Raw genomic sequence first — 19,781 nt, forward strand, 5'->3', positions numbered from 1 at the left:
TATTTGCAAAAATCCCCTGTTCACTAACTATTTTTGAAAAATTCTTGTAAAAGTTGGCACCAAGGTGCTCTCTACTGTATGCAACATATTCACAGTTGGTAATTTATAGCTAAATTTCATAACATTGGGAATTTTATGACACCCACAAATGTTCAGAATTCGCAAAATTCCCAAACCTGCGCATTTCTGTCCTCTGTTTTGAGGGTGGAGATTGTAGCAGTATATTTCGAAGATTCATATATTTTTTGTAGATGCGTCTTTGTTTTTACTGGTTTCATGACATTTTCTACTTGCATTAGTACCCTTTTTTTGAACCTTTTATTGTTAAAAAAAAAAAAAAAAGACTATAACCCATCAATGGTAACATTTTTGAGACAGGCGTAAAATTCTATTAGGTGTAACATTCTATTAAATTATTATGATGTAGAATATACATTATGAAGTAGATATACAGTACTATGGGGGTTATTCATTAAACCGCACTATCACACAGAAACTTCTATTAAAAAAACACGCACATCCCCTGCAAGCCCAGAACCCAAACCCACCACACCATCTATATTTGTGTCAAAAGAAGTGCTACTGTGTTAGTGACCTCATGTATATAACAAAAGACAAAAAGCCCTTGGGCATACCTTGGCGTGGTTTGGACGTTTAAAATGTTTTGGCCGAAGAATTTAACTGGATGACCCTCATTTATGAGAAGAAAAACAGATGGGTATTTAACTATTTAATCTGTCCTATTGGATGTACAGGTGCGACCATGAGTATTCTAAAACTTGCCTTGGAAAATCTGGGGCAATCACCAACAATACCCCAGTAATGCTGCAACATTTTCTGTGACATTTCTGCAGAAAAATTAATGGCCCATCGGATTAACACAGCAGGGGTCCCAGGCAGTCCCATTCAGTTTGAATGGGACCTGCCAGGGACCCCCGCTGTGTTCATACGATGGGCCATTAGTCTGTCTGCAGAAATTTCACTGAAATGTTGGCAGCATTGTCTGGATATTGCCCCAGAATTTCAAGGCAAGTTTTAGAATACTTGTGGGTAGCACTGAAGCTTCTTGTCTTTTGTTAGAAATTACCATTAAAGTCAATAGGAGTTTCCGTGTGATAATGCCCCAGTAGCCACTATTGCCATTTAATGAATAAACCCTGGTCCAAAACTTGTTAAAAATCAGCACCAGATTTATCAATAACAAAAAAATTGCATTGCTCTCAAAGATTTCTTACTATTTCTGGTTCTGTTTTTGCCACAGTTTCACATCCGTTTTATAACAAGATTTTGATGCATGATGCATAAAACACAGAGGTACAGTTTGGTCCGGAAATAATTGGACACTGATACAAGTTTTATTATTTCGGCTGTGTACCAAAATAAATTCCAGTTACAGTTAAATAATGAATATGGGCTTAAAGTACAGTCTATCAGCTTTAATTTGAGGGTATTCACATCCAAATTGGAGGAAGGGTTTAGGAATTACATCTCTTTAATATGTAGCCCCCTCTTTTTCAAGGGACCAAAAGTAATAGGACAATTGACTCAAAAGCTGTTTCATGGACTGGTGTGGGCTATTGCTTTGTTTTTTCATCATCAATTAAGCAGGTAAAAGGTCTGGAGTTGATTCCAGGTGTGGCATTCGCATTTGGAAGCTGTTGCTGTGAACCCACAATATACGGTCAAAGGAGCACTCAATGCAAGTGAAACAGGGCATCCTTAGGCTGCAAAAAAAAAGAAAATCCATCAGAGAGATAGCAGGAACATTAGGAGTGGCCAAATCAACAGTTGGGTACATTCTGAGAAAAAAAGAACGCACTGGTGAGCTCTGCAACACAAAAAGGCCTTGACGTCCACGGAAGACAACAGTGGTGGATGATCGTAGGATCCTTTTCATGGTAAAGAAAAACCCCTTCACAACATCCAGCCATGTTAAGAACACTCTCCAGGAGGTAGGCATATCATTATCCAAGTCTACCATAAAGAGAAGACTTCACGAGAGCAAATACAGAGGGTTCACCACAAGGTGTACACCATTCATAAGCCTCAAGAATTGAAAGGCCAGATTAGACTTCGCCAAACAATATCTAAAAAAGCCAGCCAAGTTCTGGAACAGGATTCTTTGGACAGATGAAACTAAGATCAACCTGTACCAGAATGATGGGAAGAAAAAAGTATAAGGCTTGGAACGGCTCATGATCCGAAGCATACCACATCATCTGTAAAACACGGTGGAGGCAGTGTGATGGCATGGGCATGCATGGCTTACAATGGCACTGGGTCACTAGTGTTTATTGATGATGTGACAGAAGACAGGAGCAGCCGGATGAATTCTGAAGTGCATAGGAATATATTGTCTGCTCAGATTCAGCCAAATTCAGCGAAGTTGATTGGACGGCGCTTCACTTTACAGATGGGCAATTACCAAAACATACTGCGAAAGCAACCCATGAGTTTTTTAAGGCAAGGAAGTGGAATATTCTGCAATGGCCATGTCAATCACCTGATCTCAACCCGATCGAGCATGCATTTCACTTGCTGAAGACAAAACTTAAGGCAGAAAGACCCACGAACAAACTACAACTGAAGACAGCTGCAGTAAAGGCCTGACAACGCATCACAAAGGAGGAACCCAGCGTTTGGTGATGTCCATGCGTTCCAGACTTCAAGCAGTCATTGCCTGCAAAGGATTCTCGACAAAGTATTAAAAATGAACATTTTATTTATGATTGTGTTACAGTAATTTGTCCAATTACATTTGAGCCCCTGAAATAAGGGGACTGTGTATGAAAATGGTTGCAATTCCTAAATGTTTCATAAGATATTTTTGCTCAACCCCTTGAATTAAAGCTGAAAGTCTGCACTTCTATTGCATTTCGGTTGTTTCATTTAGAATCCATTGTGGTGGCGTACAGAGCCAAAATTATGAAAATTGTGTGAGTGTCCAATTATTTCCGGACCTAACTGTATATAAAAACATTACATTGTGTGTCATTTTATCTGATAATTGCCCTTAGGACACAATGACCAAAGGGCAATGAAAGGTGTGATAGGTTAAAGCTAGAAGAAAACAAAGAACAATTCCTACCAAATTGGGCTAAAATATACTAGTGACATGTTTACATTTAGAACCTAAGGCCGAGCTCATACACACCGCTTGCTTGCGAGGGTACGAGCTCTTGCTGCGGTAGCACAAGTGATCTGTGCTCATAATGTTGGAGGTGATGGGAGGGGGGGCGTGACTATGACGTCACGGAGCTGGTTCGCAGTGATTGGCTGAACTGCTCACGTGACACGGCCGCCGCTTGAAAGACAAATTTTTTGTCTTTTCAAAACACAGTCGCTCCGTTGTGTGTGTGTGTTCGTGCACGTGCGTGCGTGCGTGCGTGCACTAGGAGCAACTGTAGTGGTGTTCCCCTGCCCCCCCCCTCCCCTTTGTACCTTCACTGCAGGGGAATCGCGGGTGCTGTCAGGGACGAGCAGCAGACCCGCCGGCATCTCTGGAGGGTGGGGGCCGAGCAGGGAGCGCTCCGGTGCTCCGAAAGCTCCGCGACAGCCCGACTGTACAGGGCGCCACCATGTTGTCCCTCGCACAGGGCAGAGAGAGATGCGGCGGCCATTAAGGTGATCGGGCATGCGCTGTTATAGCGTGCGCAGCACTAGCCAACCAGGGAAGGCTCTTGGAAGGGACTACATGTCCCATGAGCCTCAGGAGCGCACCACATGACGCCAGGGAGCCTATAGGGCTACAGTATCTCCCTGCTCTGAGGAGATAGATACATTTTGCGCGCTGTGAGACAGTCAGTCGGCGCCAGGAGAGTCTAGGGGAAGGAGGGGGAGGGTGCAGGGGTCAGTGACCCACTGCACTAGGCCAGCAGCCGCTAGGCCCCAGTTAGCCCCTGAGCCACTCATTAAGATTGTGGTGTTTCAGGGACAGGCCCTAGGTTAGGGACCCTGCCCCATTAGTATATACATTGACAGTTAGGGACACAGCGGACGCTGCGCTTCCTACCAAGAGGCTTGGGATCTGAGAGCAGAACTATACCCAGGGACTGCCTGACCAATCATCCCGCTGGTGAAACCGGACATCATCCAGGTCATCGTCGGATCCTTTTCGAAGATCCTTTGGAAGCCGAGGTGCCGTCGCACTGGGCAGGTATTGTTACGCACGTGCACCACCTACAGAGTACTCACACATAGTGGCAGCGCTGACCACGGGACAAGGGTTTTACTGTGGACACGTGTGGGGGTACACGTGGTAGGCAAAGGGGTATACACTCATAAGTGGGAGTGAATGACATTGGGCCTCATAGAGTATAAGAGTTATATATGCATGTTCAGTAAAGGTTATTCTTGTTTGTTCATACCAAGTGTGTGTCATTGTGTCCTGTGAGGGGCCCCTCATGCCCTGTCGGGATCCCTCCCTGGTGTAGGCGTTGCACCACGAGATATATATATATATCTTCCCGTGGCGGAAGCTCAGCACTCCTGGTTGCCAAATAGGTACAGCACCACACTGATAAGTTGTCAGATACACCTACCCACCCCAATCTCACGTAGGGTGGGGATAAGAGGGCTACACAACCAAACGACTACTTTGTTACACAGACTTGGGCTGCGTCCATGCTGCCGAAGACCGTGTGTGTGCGTCACGTTTAGCAGGAGTGTTTTGTGGCCAAGGTAGATGCGCTGTAGAGGTCGTGTCTATGAGCGTGTCTGTGACGTCGCCATCATTGGGCAAACTGCTCACGTGACCTGCCCGTCGTGCCGAGGAATCAGATTGAACTGATTTCTTGTACACCGTGCGCCCCCTCCTGCTGTCGTGTGCCCGCGTGTGATCTATGGGCGCGATCATTTCCTTAAGGCATTGTGATCGCGCCGCGCGGTCTTCGGCAGCATGGGCTATATATATTATGCCTTGCTCTTTAGGGTATTGGTATCCCTAGACTTATCAAGTCATATTACATTACTCTTTGTGTACACCGAGTGCATCTAATAAGGACCTGGTGTTAATTGCACTATTCGCACTTTTGTTGTTATGTTATATTGATTATCCCTTTGCACCTCTGTACATCGCATGACATTCAGATATTGGATTTAGACTGAGTTGTTTGTCAATATTTATAGTGGTTGCACTAGTATATTTTAGCCCAATTGATAGGAACGCAGGAATTGTTCTTTGTTCTTTGTTTTCCATAAATGTAAGGCCAATCGTTATACCAGCAGCATATACACATACGGAAGAGCACAGGTAATATGTGTAGTATTTGTTTTTCATAAAGCTAGAAGACTACCTTTAATTAAGAATAATATAAGTACACTTATTTTTAAATCCTATCAGTCAGGGGTTTTACACAAAATGCAGTAACCCGGCGCCCCAAATGACAACAATACCCCAGTCCAAAGGTCTCACACCACCAGCTGCAGACCTTTATTATGGCACTATTCACAAATAGAGCACTATTAGATAATGATTTTCAAGGTTTTTTTGAAGAAACCACTAACAGTATGGAAATAGAAACACACTCACACCTATCAGTCAGGGGTGCTGAACAGGGTGTGATTGTCTCTCCATGTCTGAGCATCAATTAGAAATAATAACGATACTCAGGCTAAGGCCCCAGGCAGTGAGCGTGCGTGCACGCGTTTTTGCAGCCATCTGTGGACTTCTGATTGCTCGCGGGGGTGCGGCCATGACATCACGTGGCTGGTTCGACCTAATTGGCTGTACCGCCGATGTGACGTGGCCATCGCTCGGTTGCCGCTCCAAAAGACAAATTCCTTGTCTTGTCAAAATGCGGTCGTGCCATCATGCTTTGTGCATGATCGTGCACTCCTGATCCATAGATGGCCATCTCTTGTTCGTGCCATGCACGCCGTCACCTGTGTGATCGCGAGCACCGGGGACGAGGCGAGCCGGGGAGTGACAAGGCAGAAGCGGTAATAGCCACCCTAAAGTTCAGCTTACAATGTTTTCAAACACTGTCAGGATAGAACTATGATGTGATCTTAAAAACAATACTTTATTTTAATGTTAAACACATCACCTGTATGTAACGCGTAGCTCACCACAAACCATGCGCGACCGCGGTGCTGAGGTAGGGAATTGGTTAACGCCGACCCACAGCCACGCGGGCGCGCCTAGGATGTAGAATAGTCGTTCAAGCCAGGTCAGGATTACAGATTGGAGAATAGTCAAAGTACTTGCCAGGTTCAGGAGTGGAGAGTTGCGGATCGTCAGAGTGCGTAGCCAAGTTCGGGATTGGAGAGTAGCGTGTTGTCAGGGTACGTAGCCAGGTTCAGGATAGGAGAATATTAGATCGTTGGAGTACTTAGCCAAAGTCAGAACTGGAGACAGGAGAATGATCGTTCGTAGCCGGATCAGGAGAGGAGAGGTGCGGAATCCAAGAGACAAGCAAGGTAGGCAACATGAGGTTAATCAGCAAGGCATGGCAAGGTCACAGGAACTGGCATGCAGCAAGGCACGGCGTCGCACTAGACTAGGCTCAGCAAGGAAAGAGAGCAGACTGAAGGTATATAAAGGCAGAGCCTCCAATAGCCAGCCAGGGCGGAACCAGGAAGTAAGCACCGATAGGCTGCTAGGGCACACAGGTGTGCCCTATGATCCAGCCTAATCCGGGATGGGGTGTAACTGCTTGCGCGCCGTCCCGCGCGCATCACGGAGGTCAAGGGGTGAAGCCGAGCGCGCGTCACTCCCACGCCGGTCCTGTCCATCACCGGGGCGGGGCTTGGACCGTGTGTCAGCAGGGAGGCTGGCCAAACACACCCGTCGTGCATCAGAGCGGGAGGCGGGGTCCGAATCCGTGGACGGGGGATCAGGCTGCGCAAGGTCTGCACGCGCGTGTACTGGGTCCACGAAACCGCGCATCCTGAGTGTCCGTCATGGAAGGCTTGTTGGGGTGAGGAGACGGTCTGCGATCGCCAGGATGGCGATCCTCACACCGTATAGGTTCAGTATTGTACCAAATGGGACAGCACCTTTCAGAAGCGCTTCCCATTTGTGCCAATACTCTGTGAATTCTTGAATTCAAAATTGCTGTCCTGTTTAGTAGTATACATTGGACTTGTAATAAAAAATGAAATTACTCCAACCGCTGATATATAATGTACGTATGTAGTGACTATTATTATAATTGCTAACACGTTCTGCTGGGAAATCAATATCATGATATTTCCCAGTGGCTCCTTTCAAACCATGGTAACGCGTGCCAAAAGTAATGGGGGAAAATTGCATTATCTGGGTATGTGCAAGCTGATATAACAGGCTCGACATCTTTAATTTGCAGCGCGGTTCATCATACAATATATATTTCATTGAAACCTACAAAGCAACGTATGCCATGTATAGCTTGACTATGAGCTAATTAAGGACTGATTAAAGAGCGAAAGCCTTCGCGAACAGGAGGTATGAAGCACATTTGAAAAGTCTCCAAAATTAGAATATTTTACTTAATGCAGGGAAAGAGCGCCTGAAAAAGATTCAGATTGATCGTGGTAACTGCGCAGTGTGTTTCATATTTATATTGGATATATTATCGTAAACTAGTAATCTGTAAAATGTCAAAATGCATACACAATTACACAACACTGGCTACTAATGACCACATTTTCTCACTTTATTAGCTAGAGCTTTCTGCCTGTATGCTTCTTTTTAAGCTTGAATTCCTTATTTAAACCAGATTTTCCATTGACACAGATGCATACAGTATATTCAAGACAGCTTTGTGAAAGGAGGACTCGTTTGACCTCTATTATTTCCTCATAAGACACACATATACAGTTGTGTGAAAAAGAAAGTACGCCCTCTTTGAATTCTATGGTTTTACATATCAGGACATAATAACAATCATCTGTTCTTTAGCAGGTCTTAAAATTAGGTAAATACAACCCCGATGAACAACAACACATGACATATTACACCGTGTCATGATTTATTTAACAAAAATAAAGCCAAAATGGAGAAGCCATGTGTGAAAAACTAAGTACACCTTATGGTTCAATAGCTTGTAGAACCACCTTTAGCAGCAATAACTTGAAGTAATCGTTTTCTGTGTGACTATCAGTCTCTCACATCGTTGTGGAGGAATTTTGGCCCACTCTTCTTTACAACGTTGCTTCAGTTCATTGAGGTTTGTGGGCATTTGTTTATGCACAGCTTTCTTAAAGTCTCGCCACAGCATTTCAGTCGTGTTGAGGTCTGGACTTTGACTGGGCCATTGCAACACCTTGATTCTTTTCTTTTTCAGCCATTCTGTTGTAGATTTGCTGGTGTGCTTGGGATCATTGTCCTGTTGCATGACCCAATTTCGGTCAAGCTTTAGGGGGGGGAGAGCGGAGGGGAGGAGGGGGGGAGAGCGGAGGGGGGAGAGCGGAGGGGAGGAGGGGGGGAGAGGGGAGGGGGGTGGGTTGGTTAAAATTTCCGGGTCTCTCCTCTCCACTCCCCCTGTATGTTACTCTGCTCCCCCCTCTCTCTCCGCTCCTGCCCCCCCCCATGTGACACACACACAGTGTCACACACACACACACAGTGACACACACACAGCGACACACACACACGTCACCTCTCCTTCCGTGCGCCGCCATCTTAGTTAGTCCGTGAGGGAGGAAGGGGGTCCTTCCGGGCGCCGCCATCTTAGGTGGCCGCGTGTCCCCCCGCCGGGGAGGGAGGTGAGGTGAGTGGAGCGGGTGGGAGTGGAGCGGCTTCCGGGTGCCTCGTAGGTGGCCGCGTGTCCCCCCGCAGGGGAGGGAGTGGAGCGGGAGAGAGTGGAGCGGCTTCCGGGCGCCTCTTAGGTGGCCGCGTGTCCCCCCGCCGGGGAGGGAGGTGAGTGGAGCGGGAGGGAGTGGAGCGGGAGGGAGGTGAGTGGAGCGGGAGGGAGGTGAGTGGAGCGGGAGGGAGGTGAGTGGAGCGGGAGGGAGGTGAGTGGAGCGGGAGGGAGGTGAGTGGAGCGGGAGGGAGGTGAGTGGAGCGGGAGGGAGGTGAGTGGAGCGGGAGGGAGGTGAGTGGAGCGGGAGGGAGGTGAGTGGAGCGGGAGGGAGGTGAGTGGAGCGGGAGGGAGGTGAGTGGAGCGGGAGGGAGGTGAGTGGAGCGGGAGGGAGGTAAGTGGAGCTCCGGGGAGGGAGGTGAGTGTGATGGGGGGAGAGAGGACAGAGAGAGTGTATGTGTGGCCGAGGGGGAAGAGAGAGAGGTGTGTGTGTGTGTGTGTGTGTGTGTGTGTGTGTGTGTGTGTGTGTGTGTGTGTGTGTGTGTGGTCACTCCGCCTCAGGCCAATGAGAGGTGCGGGGGCGGGCGGCCCAAGGGACCAATGAGATTTCCCCTAGGGACACAGGAAGATGCAGACAGGCATACAGTGCTTTCACTAATATATAATAAGATAGGGTAATGACTTTTATACAGAAAAAAAGAAGATACTGGTTAGAGGCGTATCCTAGGTGTGTCTTGGGCGTAGCTTTGATTAGAGGCGTGATTTAGGGGCAGGACATATTAGTGGCATGAATTTTGGGACGTGTCTTTCCCAATACAAGCAATGTCTGAATACATAGCTTATTCATTGTCTGTTATCAAAAGAGACCTTGAATCTTTAGCAACTATATTACACTATTTTGCTTCTTGCTTAGAACCAGTTTATTGTATTCTAACTAAAACAGCATGAGACTGTTCATACAAAAAGTATCTTCGCAATATCCTGAGCAGGAAGAAAGGAAATGCAATTTGGCAGAAACTGAGTGCATTTAGGAATTATATTTCAGCAAAAGACTGACTGCAGAATCTTAAACTAGTTATGACCAGACAAAATGGAAGCTTAACACAAGTGTAGATTCTGAGTCTGTGTATATATATATATATATATATATATATATATATATATATATATATATATATGTATGTAATGTATGTATGTATATATATATATGTATATATATATATATATATATGTAATACTGAGTTAAGTTATGGTGAGTAAAAAAAAGTGACAAAAACCCTCCACAGCGAAGCAAATATGCAAATGTAAATACAACTGTATGCTCATCTGCATGTCTTAGGCAGGTCTGCAACCCCGCCTTTCCCCATTATCACCCAGCACACAGCACTTCCACTGCAGCAAGGGATTCTGGGAAATGACATGCAAATGAGCACACAGTGCCACTTTTTGCTTCAAAAACCATTTTTAACATGGTTCCCTATAGGCTTAAGCTTGCTGCATGGTCACAGCTTTGAGCACAGCCAGGGTTAAGGTGCATACCCAGAAAACCACCCACAGACAGCTGCCTTGACCTTAATGGATCTCATCAGTGTGGGGTTGACTAACTGGGTATGCAAAGAAGCTAAAGGATGGGCCAACCATAATACTGAGTTAAGTTATGGTGAGTAAAAAAAGTGACATAAACCCTCCACAGCAAAGCAAATATGCAAATGTAAATACAACTGTATGCTCATCTGCATGTCTTAGGCAGGTCTGCAACCCCGCCTTTCCCCATTATATTATATATATATGTGTATATATATGTGTATATATATATATATATATATATATATATGTGTGTAGAGAGAACAAGAGAGCTATGGTTGACATAAATATATATTCATGATGTGGTGGGTGTTGGAGTTTGAGCTAGCTGGGAAAATGTGTTAATCAATTTCTGACTGGTAGCAGTTGCTTGGAGGCTGGTGGCACCTCCCCCCAGAGCTCACTCCTCCTGCTTCACCTTTTTAACTTGGGAGGTCTTTTCATTTGCTGCAAGAACAGGACCTATGATGGTTCTTCCCCTCTTACAGAGGTATTGTATTGTATTGTATGTCTTTATTTATATAGCGCCATTAATGTACAGAATCACTCTACTCTTTCCTAGATCTATCTCAGCATCTCCCCTCCTGAAATCCCTCTCCTGGCTTCCAATCAAATCCCGCATCTCACACTCCATTCTTCTCCTCACTTTTAAAGCTTTACACTCTTCTGCCCCTCCTTACATCTCAGCCCTAATTTCTCGCTATGCACCACCCCGACTCTTGCGTTCTGCTCAAGGATGTCTTCTTTCTACCACCTTTTTATCTATAGCCCTCTCCCGCCTTAAACCTTTTTCACTGACTGCCCCACACCTCTGGAATGCCCTTCCCCTCAGTACCCGACTAGCACCCTCTCTATCCACCTTTAAGACCCACCTTAAGACACACTTGCTTAAAGAAGCATACGAATAGCACTGTGAACATTCTGAACACATGATACATAAAGCTTGGCCCCCTGCAGACGCACTTACCAGAACTCCCTCCTCCTGTCTCTGTACGTTCTCCCTACCTACCAATTAGATTGTAAGCTCCTCGGGGCAGGGACTCCTCTTCCTTAATGTTATGTTTGTCTAAAGCACTTATTCCCATGATCTGTTATTTATATTATCTGTTATTTATTCGATTACCACATTTATTACTACTGTGAAGCGCTATGTACATTAATGGCGCTATATAAATAAAGACATACAATACAATACAATACATAGCGCTTCACAGTAGTAATACATGTGGTAATCAAATAAATAACAGATAATATAAATAACAGACCATGGGAATAAGTGCTTTAGACATAAAAGTAACATTTCGGAAGAGGAGTCCCTGCCCCGAGGAGCTTACAGTCTAATTGTTAGGTAGGGAGAACGTACAGAGACAGTAGGAGGGAATTCTGGTAAGTGCGTCTGCAGGGGGCCAAGCTTTATGTATCGTGTTCAGAATATCCACTGTGCTATTTATATGCTTCTTTAAGCAAGTGTGTCTTAAGGTGGGTCTTAAAGGTGGATAGAGAGGGTGCTAGTCGGGTACTGAGGGGAAGGGCATTCCAGAGGTGTGGGGCAGTCAGTGTAAAAGGTTTACGGTGGGAGAGGGCTTTAGATACAAAGGGGGTAGAAAGAAGACATCCTTGAGAAGAACGCAAGAGTCTGGATGGTGCATAACAAGAAATTAGGGATGAGATGTAAGGACGGGCAGAAGAATGTAAAGCTGAATGTAAAGCAGAGGTAAAAGGAAGTGTTCACAGTGTAGTGTAGGACCTGCATTAATTTGGTTATATTGTACCTTGGCGTTGGTATGCAGGCATATGACGCTTTGTCCAAAGGGTTAACTAAATAATCAAGTATTTATTATTATTATTATTATTATTATTGAAGTATTTTACTTTATACTTTTTACCATATATGTTTTGTCAATGGGATGTAGCATTGGGCACCCCTGTCTCTTGTTGTAATCTCTGTACATGCCTTCTGATACTGTAACAATCACTGCATGTCCTACCTAATTTAGCCACTGGGTGGTAGCCTAAGAACAGTATTCTGTATTTTAGACAATCATTGAGGAATGCTTAGTTAGCCTCTAAATCTGTATTTACTGTATGTACAGTATGAACAATACATAGACCTCGTTAGAAGCACATTAATTATAGATTATTTTAATTTTGTAACGATTTAGAAAGGGTTTTAGGTAATTGATTAAATGGAAGAGATACATCACCATACATCTCACATTTTCAAATATTTACTTTTGCCTTTTTCTGTGCGTTAGATTATACAAGGAACATGTACTGCATATTGAGAGAGGTGGTCTAAAGATTTAAGGTGGGGATTTTTCAGACTTACTCCAGGGGTATTCTTTCGTCAAAAGGAAGTTGGCTGGGCCCCTTCATTTGCAGATGCACCCTCACCCTTGATGGTGACCCTGACCTCCCAATATTGTAACTAAACAAAAAGATGGACTTCATGGTTAATTTATGAACATTATAAGCTGAGACACGAGAGGGATGTTGATTTCCTTTAGCTATTTTCTTTTGTTTTAGATCTCTATATGCTGCCCAGGAGTTTGCACAGGCAAAGTCCTTTCTCCTTTCTTGTTCTCTTTATTGGCTTCCTAACGCAGGATCAAGTTGGGCTAGAGCAGGGGTGGGGGGCGAGATTTTTTTTGGTGGTGGGGGGGAATGTTACATGACCCCGCGGCTTTCATTTGATGCCGGCACAAAGGTAAAGGGGGGGGGGGGGGGCGCGAGCAATTGGGGGAGAGCAGACAGCACCAGAAGTTTGCGCACCCCTGGGCTAGGGGATGTTCACACACGGCCACTAGTTTAGTTTGCAATGTGAAAACTGAATTTTGTAAGGTTTATTTATTCAAAACACTCAGTAATTCAACCAGTTACCTTAAAATATAGTTGTGTTTTATGATGGAAAGAAGGATAACCTTGGGACGGACATGTAAAACGTTATCTACATAAAATGTAATTTTTTTTTTTTTTTTTTTTAAAGTCTCAGAAGAGTTCAATAACATTTGCTTAAAAGGGAATATGCCTATAATAATGAAAGATATTGAAATTAAAGTGATTGCTCCGCCATGGAGTCACCCTCCTTACTCTGGGAAGAACGCGATCTTACAATCACCCCTACAAAAACGAGCAAGTAGATTGACTTGGCAACTACGTAATGGAGCCTCTGGGGTGTCGGACCCCATGATGTTGTACTGTAGCTATGTCGTGGGGCCCCCAAAGGCTTAACCTTTCAACATATCAAGACTATATTAATATCTCCGAGGAATGTACAACCTTTTTGATTAGGGTTATTTTTGGACATTCCTGTATCAGCACAATAAATGGCAAGAGCCCAAAGAATTGACCGTGCATTATCTTTCAGTCAAATATACTATGTATGTTACGATGACGGGTGGGAGGCAGAATTGCTTGATTCTCTAGAAAGGATTCCCCACTGCCTGCACCCATTACTCACAAGACAAATTGTTCATTTGCACTCCGTGGCTTGAGCTGACATTTACTTGGCATTTTCTTCATCAAATCCTTAATCAAAACAGAATAGTAGACACGCAGGCTCTCCTGTGCCGGGATTTGTTGTGTCTGTATTGTTCTATTTGATGGAATGCAGTGTGCTCTGCCAGTTTTATATAAAAGACACTGGAAATATGTCCCCGCATTTGCTTACTATGCTATAGTCTCTGTAACAGATATGCAAGTTAGTTTCTGTAACAAAGATATGTCATTTTATATATCCAAGCTCTATATAATTGACAACTAGGAGACCCCAGTACTCCAGGCATCATTGGTTCAAATCCCACATAAAGGTTCTTCAGAATAACCATTATAAGATGACGCTAAGGGAAGCATTTTAAAAATCCATAGCTTAGCTTGAATTAACCTATTGAATTTTGCCTATTTTACATCATCTGTGTGTGTCAAATTGTTCATCTTTGTCTGTTTTTTGGGTAACAATTTGCATCAAATCTAATAAACCGCGTGGACTGAAGAGAAGCTTATTTAATAAAGTCACGTAGCCTGAGTGTACAGACTATTCTCTGTCATTCGGAAATTCAGTAAAATTTAGGAAAGTCGAAAACAATTTTTTTATTTTTTTATTTATTTTTATTTTTAAAGCATTTGAATGCTGTCTCGTTCTGTTGATGTCCCTGAACACGAATTTACATGTTTTATTTTTTTAAATTTTATTTCTTTTTTTACATGCCAAGAGAAAAAATCACCTCATCAGCAGATATCACTTCCCGACAGAACAAAGAGGAAAATGTGCGTTTTGTGTATAGAACAATAGCGGTGTTACAATTTATATTGTCTATATTTGCTGTCTGTACAGTATGTAGGGCACAAAATCGGGGGGAAAAAGCAGCGATATCAAATTAATTGTAAAAGTATTATGAGCCTCAATCATCACTAGTTAGAAAATCAGGATTAGCAAAAATTACATTTTTTTAAAGGACTACCAGGCGTAAAAGCTTGAATGTGCAGGTCTGTGACAATACCACTATTCTTTATCTGAGCATTCCCAAAACCGTTTGAGTTTGGTTATCTATTGATCATTGTTTTTACTACTTGAGGAAATACATTTCAGTCATCATCTTGTTAGTAGTGAGGTGTAGGGCAGGCTTCAATGTCTTCAGCCTGCCAACCCAAATGCTGTACAGGCATACCCCCGGTTCAAGGACACTCCCTTTAAGTACACTTGCGAGTAAGTACATAGCGCCCAATAGGCAAACGGCAGCTCGCGCATGCGCCTGTCAGCACGTCCTGGACAGCAATACCGGCTCCCTACCTGTACCGAAGCTGTGCGCAAGCGGGAAGATTGTAAAGCCTGTTACAATTGCGTTATTTACATCAGTTATACACGTATATGATGATTGCAGTACAGTACATGCATCGATAAGTGGGGAAAAGGTAGTGCTTCACTTTAAGTACATTTTCGTTTTACATACATGCTCCAGTCCCATAGCGTACGTTAATGCGGGTTATGCCTCTAAATCTCAGGAGAGTCTTGTCACTAATGGGGATCAGATTATCAAAATTATACTTTGGCATTAAATTGACACGAGCAGGATAATCTCACGGAAATTTACATTGTCTTCAGTCTAACATGGACCTCTTTTTGTAATCAAATTCTGGTTATCTGTATTTTGTTGTTTTTGCTGAAACAATTAACCAATGCAGTGTCAAATTTTTAAAAAAAAACTTGACTAAGAAGCTTCTTACTAGAGTTTGGCTACACATCTGGGAGTATGACGACTTCATTTCTTGGGTAGCTGCGATCACATGTTTGCAATGCATTCCTTTTTGAAACAAATGAGAGAGGAGAGCCTTTCTCTTCAGTTCACAGCACCTGGAGAGTGCACCTTTCCTAGGTGGCATTGTGTTTATCAAACAATCAGTAACATTGAAATTATATTTAACAAAGATAGTAGAAAGGCAGATGATGAGGCAAGGCACTGCAATGTTGATAGGGCTGGAGTCAGTATGGTAAAAATTAAGATTTATTGAAAACACATAGCACGAACAAACTGGAATGGAACAAGAAGCCTCTGACGCGTTTCTCGCCGTCTGCACTTTATCAAAGGGTCATGTCCTAGGCGTCTAGCAACTTGTAACCGTTTCTCAGGTGGAGAGTGGCCCCTAAAATCCCCACCTGATCCCTCGTCATCGGAAAACCAGGTGGAAAAGGAAATGTAGTGGATATGCCTTGATGAATAACCCATTTACGTACCGAATCCAGTCTTAACTCCCATTCAAGCACATCTGCAATTGTTTGTAGAAAAGAGTTTTGAAATAGCCTAAACTTTTTCCACCAGTACCACTGTCACGTACAGGCTCACTTAAAAGTCCGTCTGTGAAAGGGGTTAAAAAAGCAAAAACGTGAAAAATCCTTTTTTTTTTTATTTTTTTAAAATGTTTTAAATAAATCCATTCTGTAATATTGGATAATACTGTCTGCTTTTTTTTTTTAACTCATAATGCCATTGTTAATGGAAAAAAATAATGTACTGATCCATTGGTTGCTACAGCAATCATTTAGAGAGTTCTATCCACTTCCTCTTTTGAAACAGACTGGCACACACCTTTTTCAGCTCTGCACTTTGACAGCAAAGTATCACAAACAGACGTGTTGCGTGTTCCAAATAGCAGACTGACTATTACTCTGAAAGCTGTAACAATAGTGTTACACATAGTAATATGTTGTTACATATCAGCTGCAGCATTTCAGACTACAGCACAAAGTTAAAAGGCAGCCATTTTGTTAGGCACACAATCAGGACTTTTACAGATTTATAACTGGAGCATCAAATGATTGCCAACTTAGGTAAGAAGTTAGAATTATACTTTGTTACATGTTTGAAATATATTACAAAAAAGGGAGGGAATATAGTGTCACGGTAGACCAGATCTTTTAACACCATTTATAATTAAGGGATCAGTCACAGGCAAAACAAGGCAGTGAAATAAAATGAGTTTTATTTTGGATAAACCCTCGTAAACACACAAGAATACAAAAATATACACACTTACGGGGGTCGGGGGAATTAGTTCGACCTTTCCTAGGTGCAGGGACCCACTTCAAATGGGTTTACCCTGTCCGCTTCTCTGCTTCAGGATATCAGAGTGCTGCACACAGCAGCCACTCTGACATGAACCTCCAGCTGGTCACAGTCCAACTCCACACTCCTTCCCAGAGTGTCTCTCAGATGGTCTCCACACGCCTTCCCAGAGATGACTTCAGATGGACTGATCAGCAGTGTTCCTTAAATTCTCCTTGGTGGCTATCCTTTAACATTGAGCAAGGCAGCCAGCCAAGAGAACCAGTTCCTGGGGCTCAGACCTAATAACTCATTCATGTAACTAATCCCCTACCTTTGTTCTGATCTATTTCTATAGAGAGCTTCAACTAAGTGAATTACTTAGTCTTTCTCCATAGAAATGACAGTGACACGGGAGTATCTAATTTACTTTCTTGCATGTTAATTCCATAACCACACAATACCAGGTATCTAATCTGGGAGGAATTTCTAACACAGGCATAAATACAGACATAAGGTAATTATGTAAAAGACAGGACTTACAATTACACACAGCTAGCCCAAATCACATCACATCACAGAACAATGTTGATTCACTGGGGGATTGCATTTACAGGGAATAAAGAATACAGGCTTTGAAATACATTTCCTGTTCTCCCCCAGATATATAATTACATTTGGCTGAAATAAGCCTTACATAGCTGGCCAAGTTACATGGATTTAGGGGTAAATAGCTGGGATTTATCTTTATTAGGTCCCCCAGCTACCCCTACCTTCACATATAGCATTGCTGCCTTAATAGCAAAATGGGCGCCCAGTTATCGCTCACCTCCAGGCAGGGCACATAGCAACCAAATTCCATTACCATCATCAGGATTAGTTGTAGAGCAACCTTGAGGGCTTACATCTAAGGAGTCCTTGGTCCTTTTATTCCAAGAAAAATACATAAATCTAACAATCCCAATTTAACAAAACAAGGTGGTAAAACGTGTGTGACAAGAAGGACAGTCACTTCAATTAGAGCTCAAAGACGGTACTTATCCAATGATAAATTGAATATAATAAACTGTTGGTGCTTAAACAAACGATTGCACTTGGTGATATAGACATATATGGATTTGTTTTATTCCCTTTTATTTCATAAACTGTCCGGTCTTGATATACTATATGTTGTTTAGTAGTCGTGTGAATGGATAACTCGAAATGTCTTGTAATATGTTCCCAAAGGCATCATGAGGAAATGCAAGATTCACACACATCCAGTGAATCCCCAAGATGAATCTTAATTTGTGAGCCTCTGACATGAATCTTTAAACCCAACTTCTCGTAAAATCCCAGATCCTCACATGATCTGTAAGGGGTGGGGCAGAGGGATTCCAGACAGCCATTTGTCACTCTCTTCCTAGAAATTAGACTCTTTTAAAACCACCTTTTGGAATAGCAAACACCAGATTAGCATCACTATTATGGCATCTGTAATAACACGTATACTGTAGATCGACCAAATCTTGTACAGACCCCCCAACCACATCTTTTACTTAAGCAATGGAATGGGAATTGGGTGTTCCGACCTTTATAAATATGGACCAAATGGTTAACAACCTCACTGCCAGTGCAAGGCAGGTCACATTGTGCTGGCTAACCATACTGCATTTTCATACGCATTATTTTAATATTTCAGTTCCTACATCATGGCAGCCACCAAATCACCAACTTCAATCAGGAGGTTAATTGGTCTGATGGTTTTGTTTTTACTAAAATAAAACAGTGTGAAATCGTAATTATTCCTTTTATTGTGGTGTTCAGAGTGTAGAAATCCAGAATGCCAGCCTCTACAACAATGCGAGTCGTTCTCTGGTTCCCCGCCTCACATGCATAAATTGGTTTCTTAAATTGTGTAGCTTGTGTTAATCATAATGTTTTGGTGTACACTGAAATGTATTTTTGTCTTGTTATTGTCATCCATTAAAACTGTATTCTTAGATCAGCGTTTAAAATACTTTAGCATTCTTTCCCATATTTCCTCAATCCGCAGGGGCCTTTTAAAAGGTACATAACATATATGTATTGCGTTTGACATTAAAATGAATCACATATTTCCACTATGTTTTGCAAGAATGCAAAAAACAGCTGTTGCATCCTGTTCAGTGGATAACGATGATATTTTTGTACTGGACTTAATAAACCATTCTGCACAAATAATTACTGACACTTCTGCGATATGACCAGGTAATGGTTGTAACAATATAAAGGAGATTGTAAAGATGATTATAGATTATGCGTACAGTAGGTTTGAAGTGTGTAACAAAAATCTGCAACATAATTGTATCTACCAAACATTAGGTTCTCTGGAGAGTTGTCTCTTTTAACATCCATACTGAAATACGGGGGTCCCCAACCTTTTTGTGTTCACACTTGACTCTTCAAGAAAGAGTGGCAGGCAAAAGCGCGCGCACTCACACACACACACACACACACACACACACACACACACACACACACACACACACACACACACACACACACACACACACACACACACACACACACACACACTTGGCTTGGGAGGGCAAGGTGGGGGAAGGTTTTTTTTTTTTTTTTAAATTGAAGAGTGGGAGGCATCATTTGCCACGTTGCCATGACAGTGTGACATCACATGCCGCCATGACGTTATTATGCCACGATGTTCCTGGAGGAGGGCCGCACTTCAAGGTAAGTCCCCTTAACTTTTGAAGTTGTCAGCTGCACTGCGGTCGCGAGCTCTCTCAAAAGGCTTGGTTGGCGCCATGGTGCCTGCGGGCACCGCGATGGGGACCCTGCTGTAATAGATACTAGTGTTTTATCAATTACTACACTAAGGAGGTAATTTTAATTGTTCATGCAATTTTGTATGTATCTGCGTTGGAGAACAATCAATGGATTTTCTTCTATGGAA

The 19,781-nt window shown here is 43.1% G+C and overlaps 1 protein-coding gene across 3 annotated transcripts in view; it reads left to right on the forward strand.

Annotated features, from left to right (window-relative positions):
* Positions 1-19,781, forward strand: part of SMS (spermine synthase) — a 154,381-nt gene that overhangs the window by 93,040 nt on the left and 41,560 nt on the right. The window contains exon 10 of one of the 3 annotated variants that reach the window (XM_075589361.1): positions 14,519-19,034. The exons of the other annotated variants lie outside the window; for them this stretch is intronic. Coding sequence (XP_075445476.1) covers positions 14,519-14,590 — 72 coding nt within the window. The 3' untranslated portion in view covers positions 14,591-19,034. Of the gene's footprint in view, positions 1-14,518; positions 19,035-19,781 lie in introns of those variants that run through there. 3 annotated transcript variants of the gene reach the window in all.

The sequence above is a fragment of the Ascaphus truei genome, chromosome 3 (genome assembly GCF_040206685.1).
Source record: "Ascaphus truei isolate aAscTru1 chromosome 3, aAscTru1.hap1, whole genome shotgun sequence".
NCBI classification, from domain to species: Eukaryota; Metazoa; Chordata; class Amphibia; order Anura; family Ascaphidae; genus Ascaphus; species Ascaphus truei.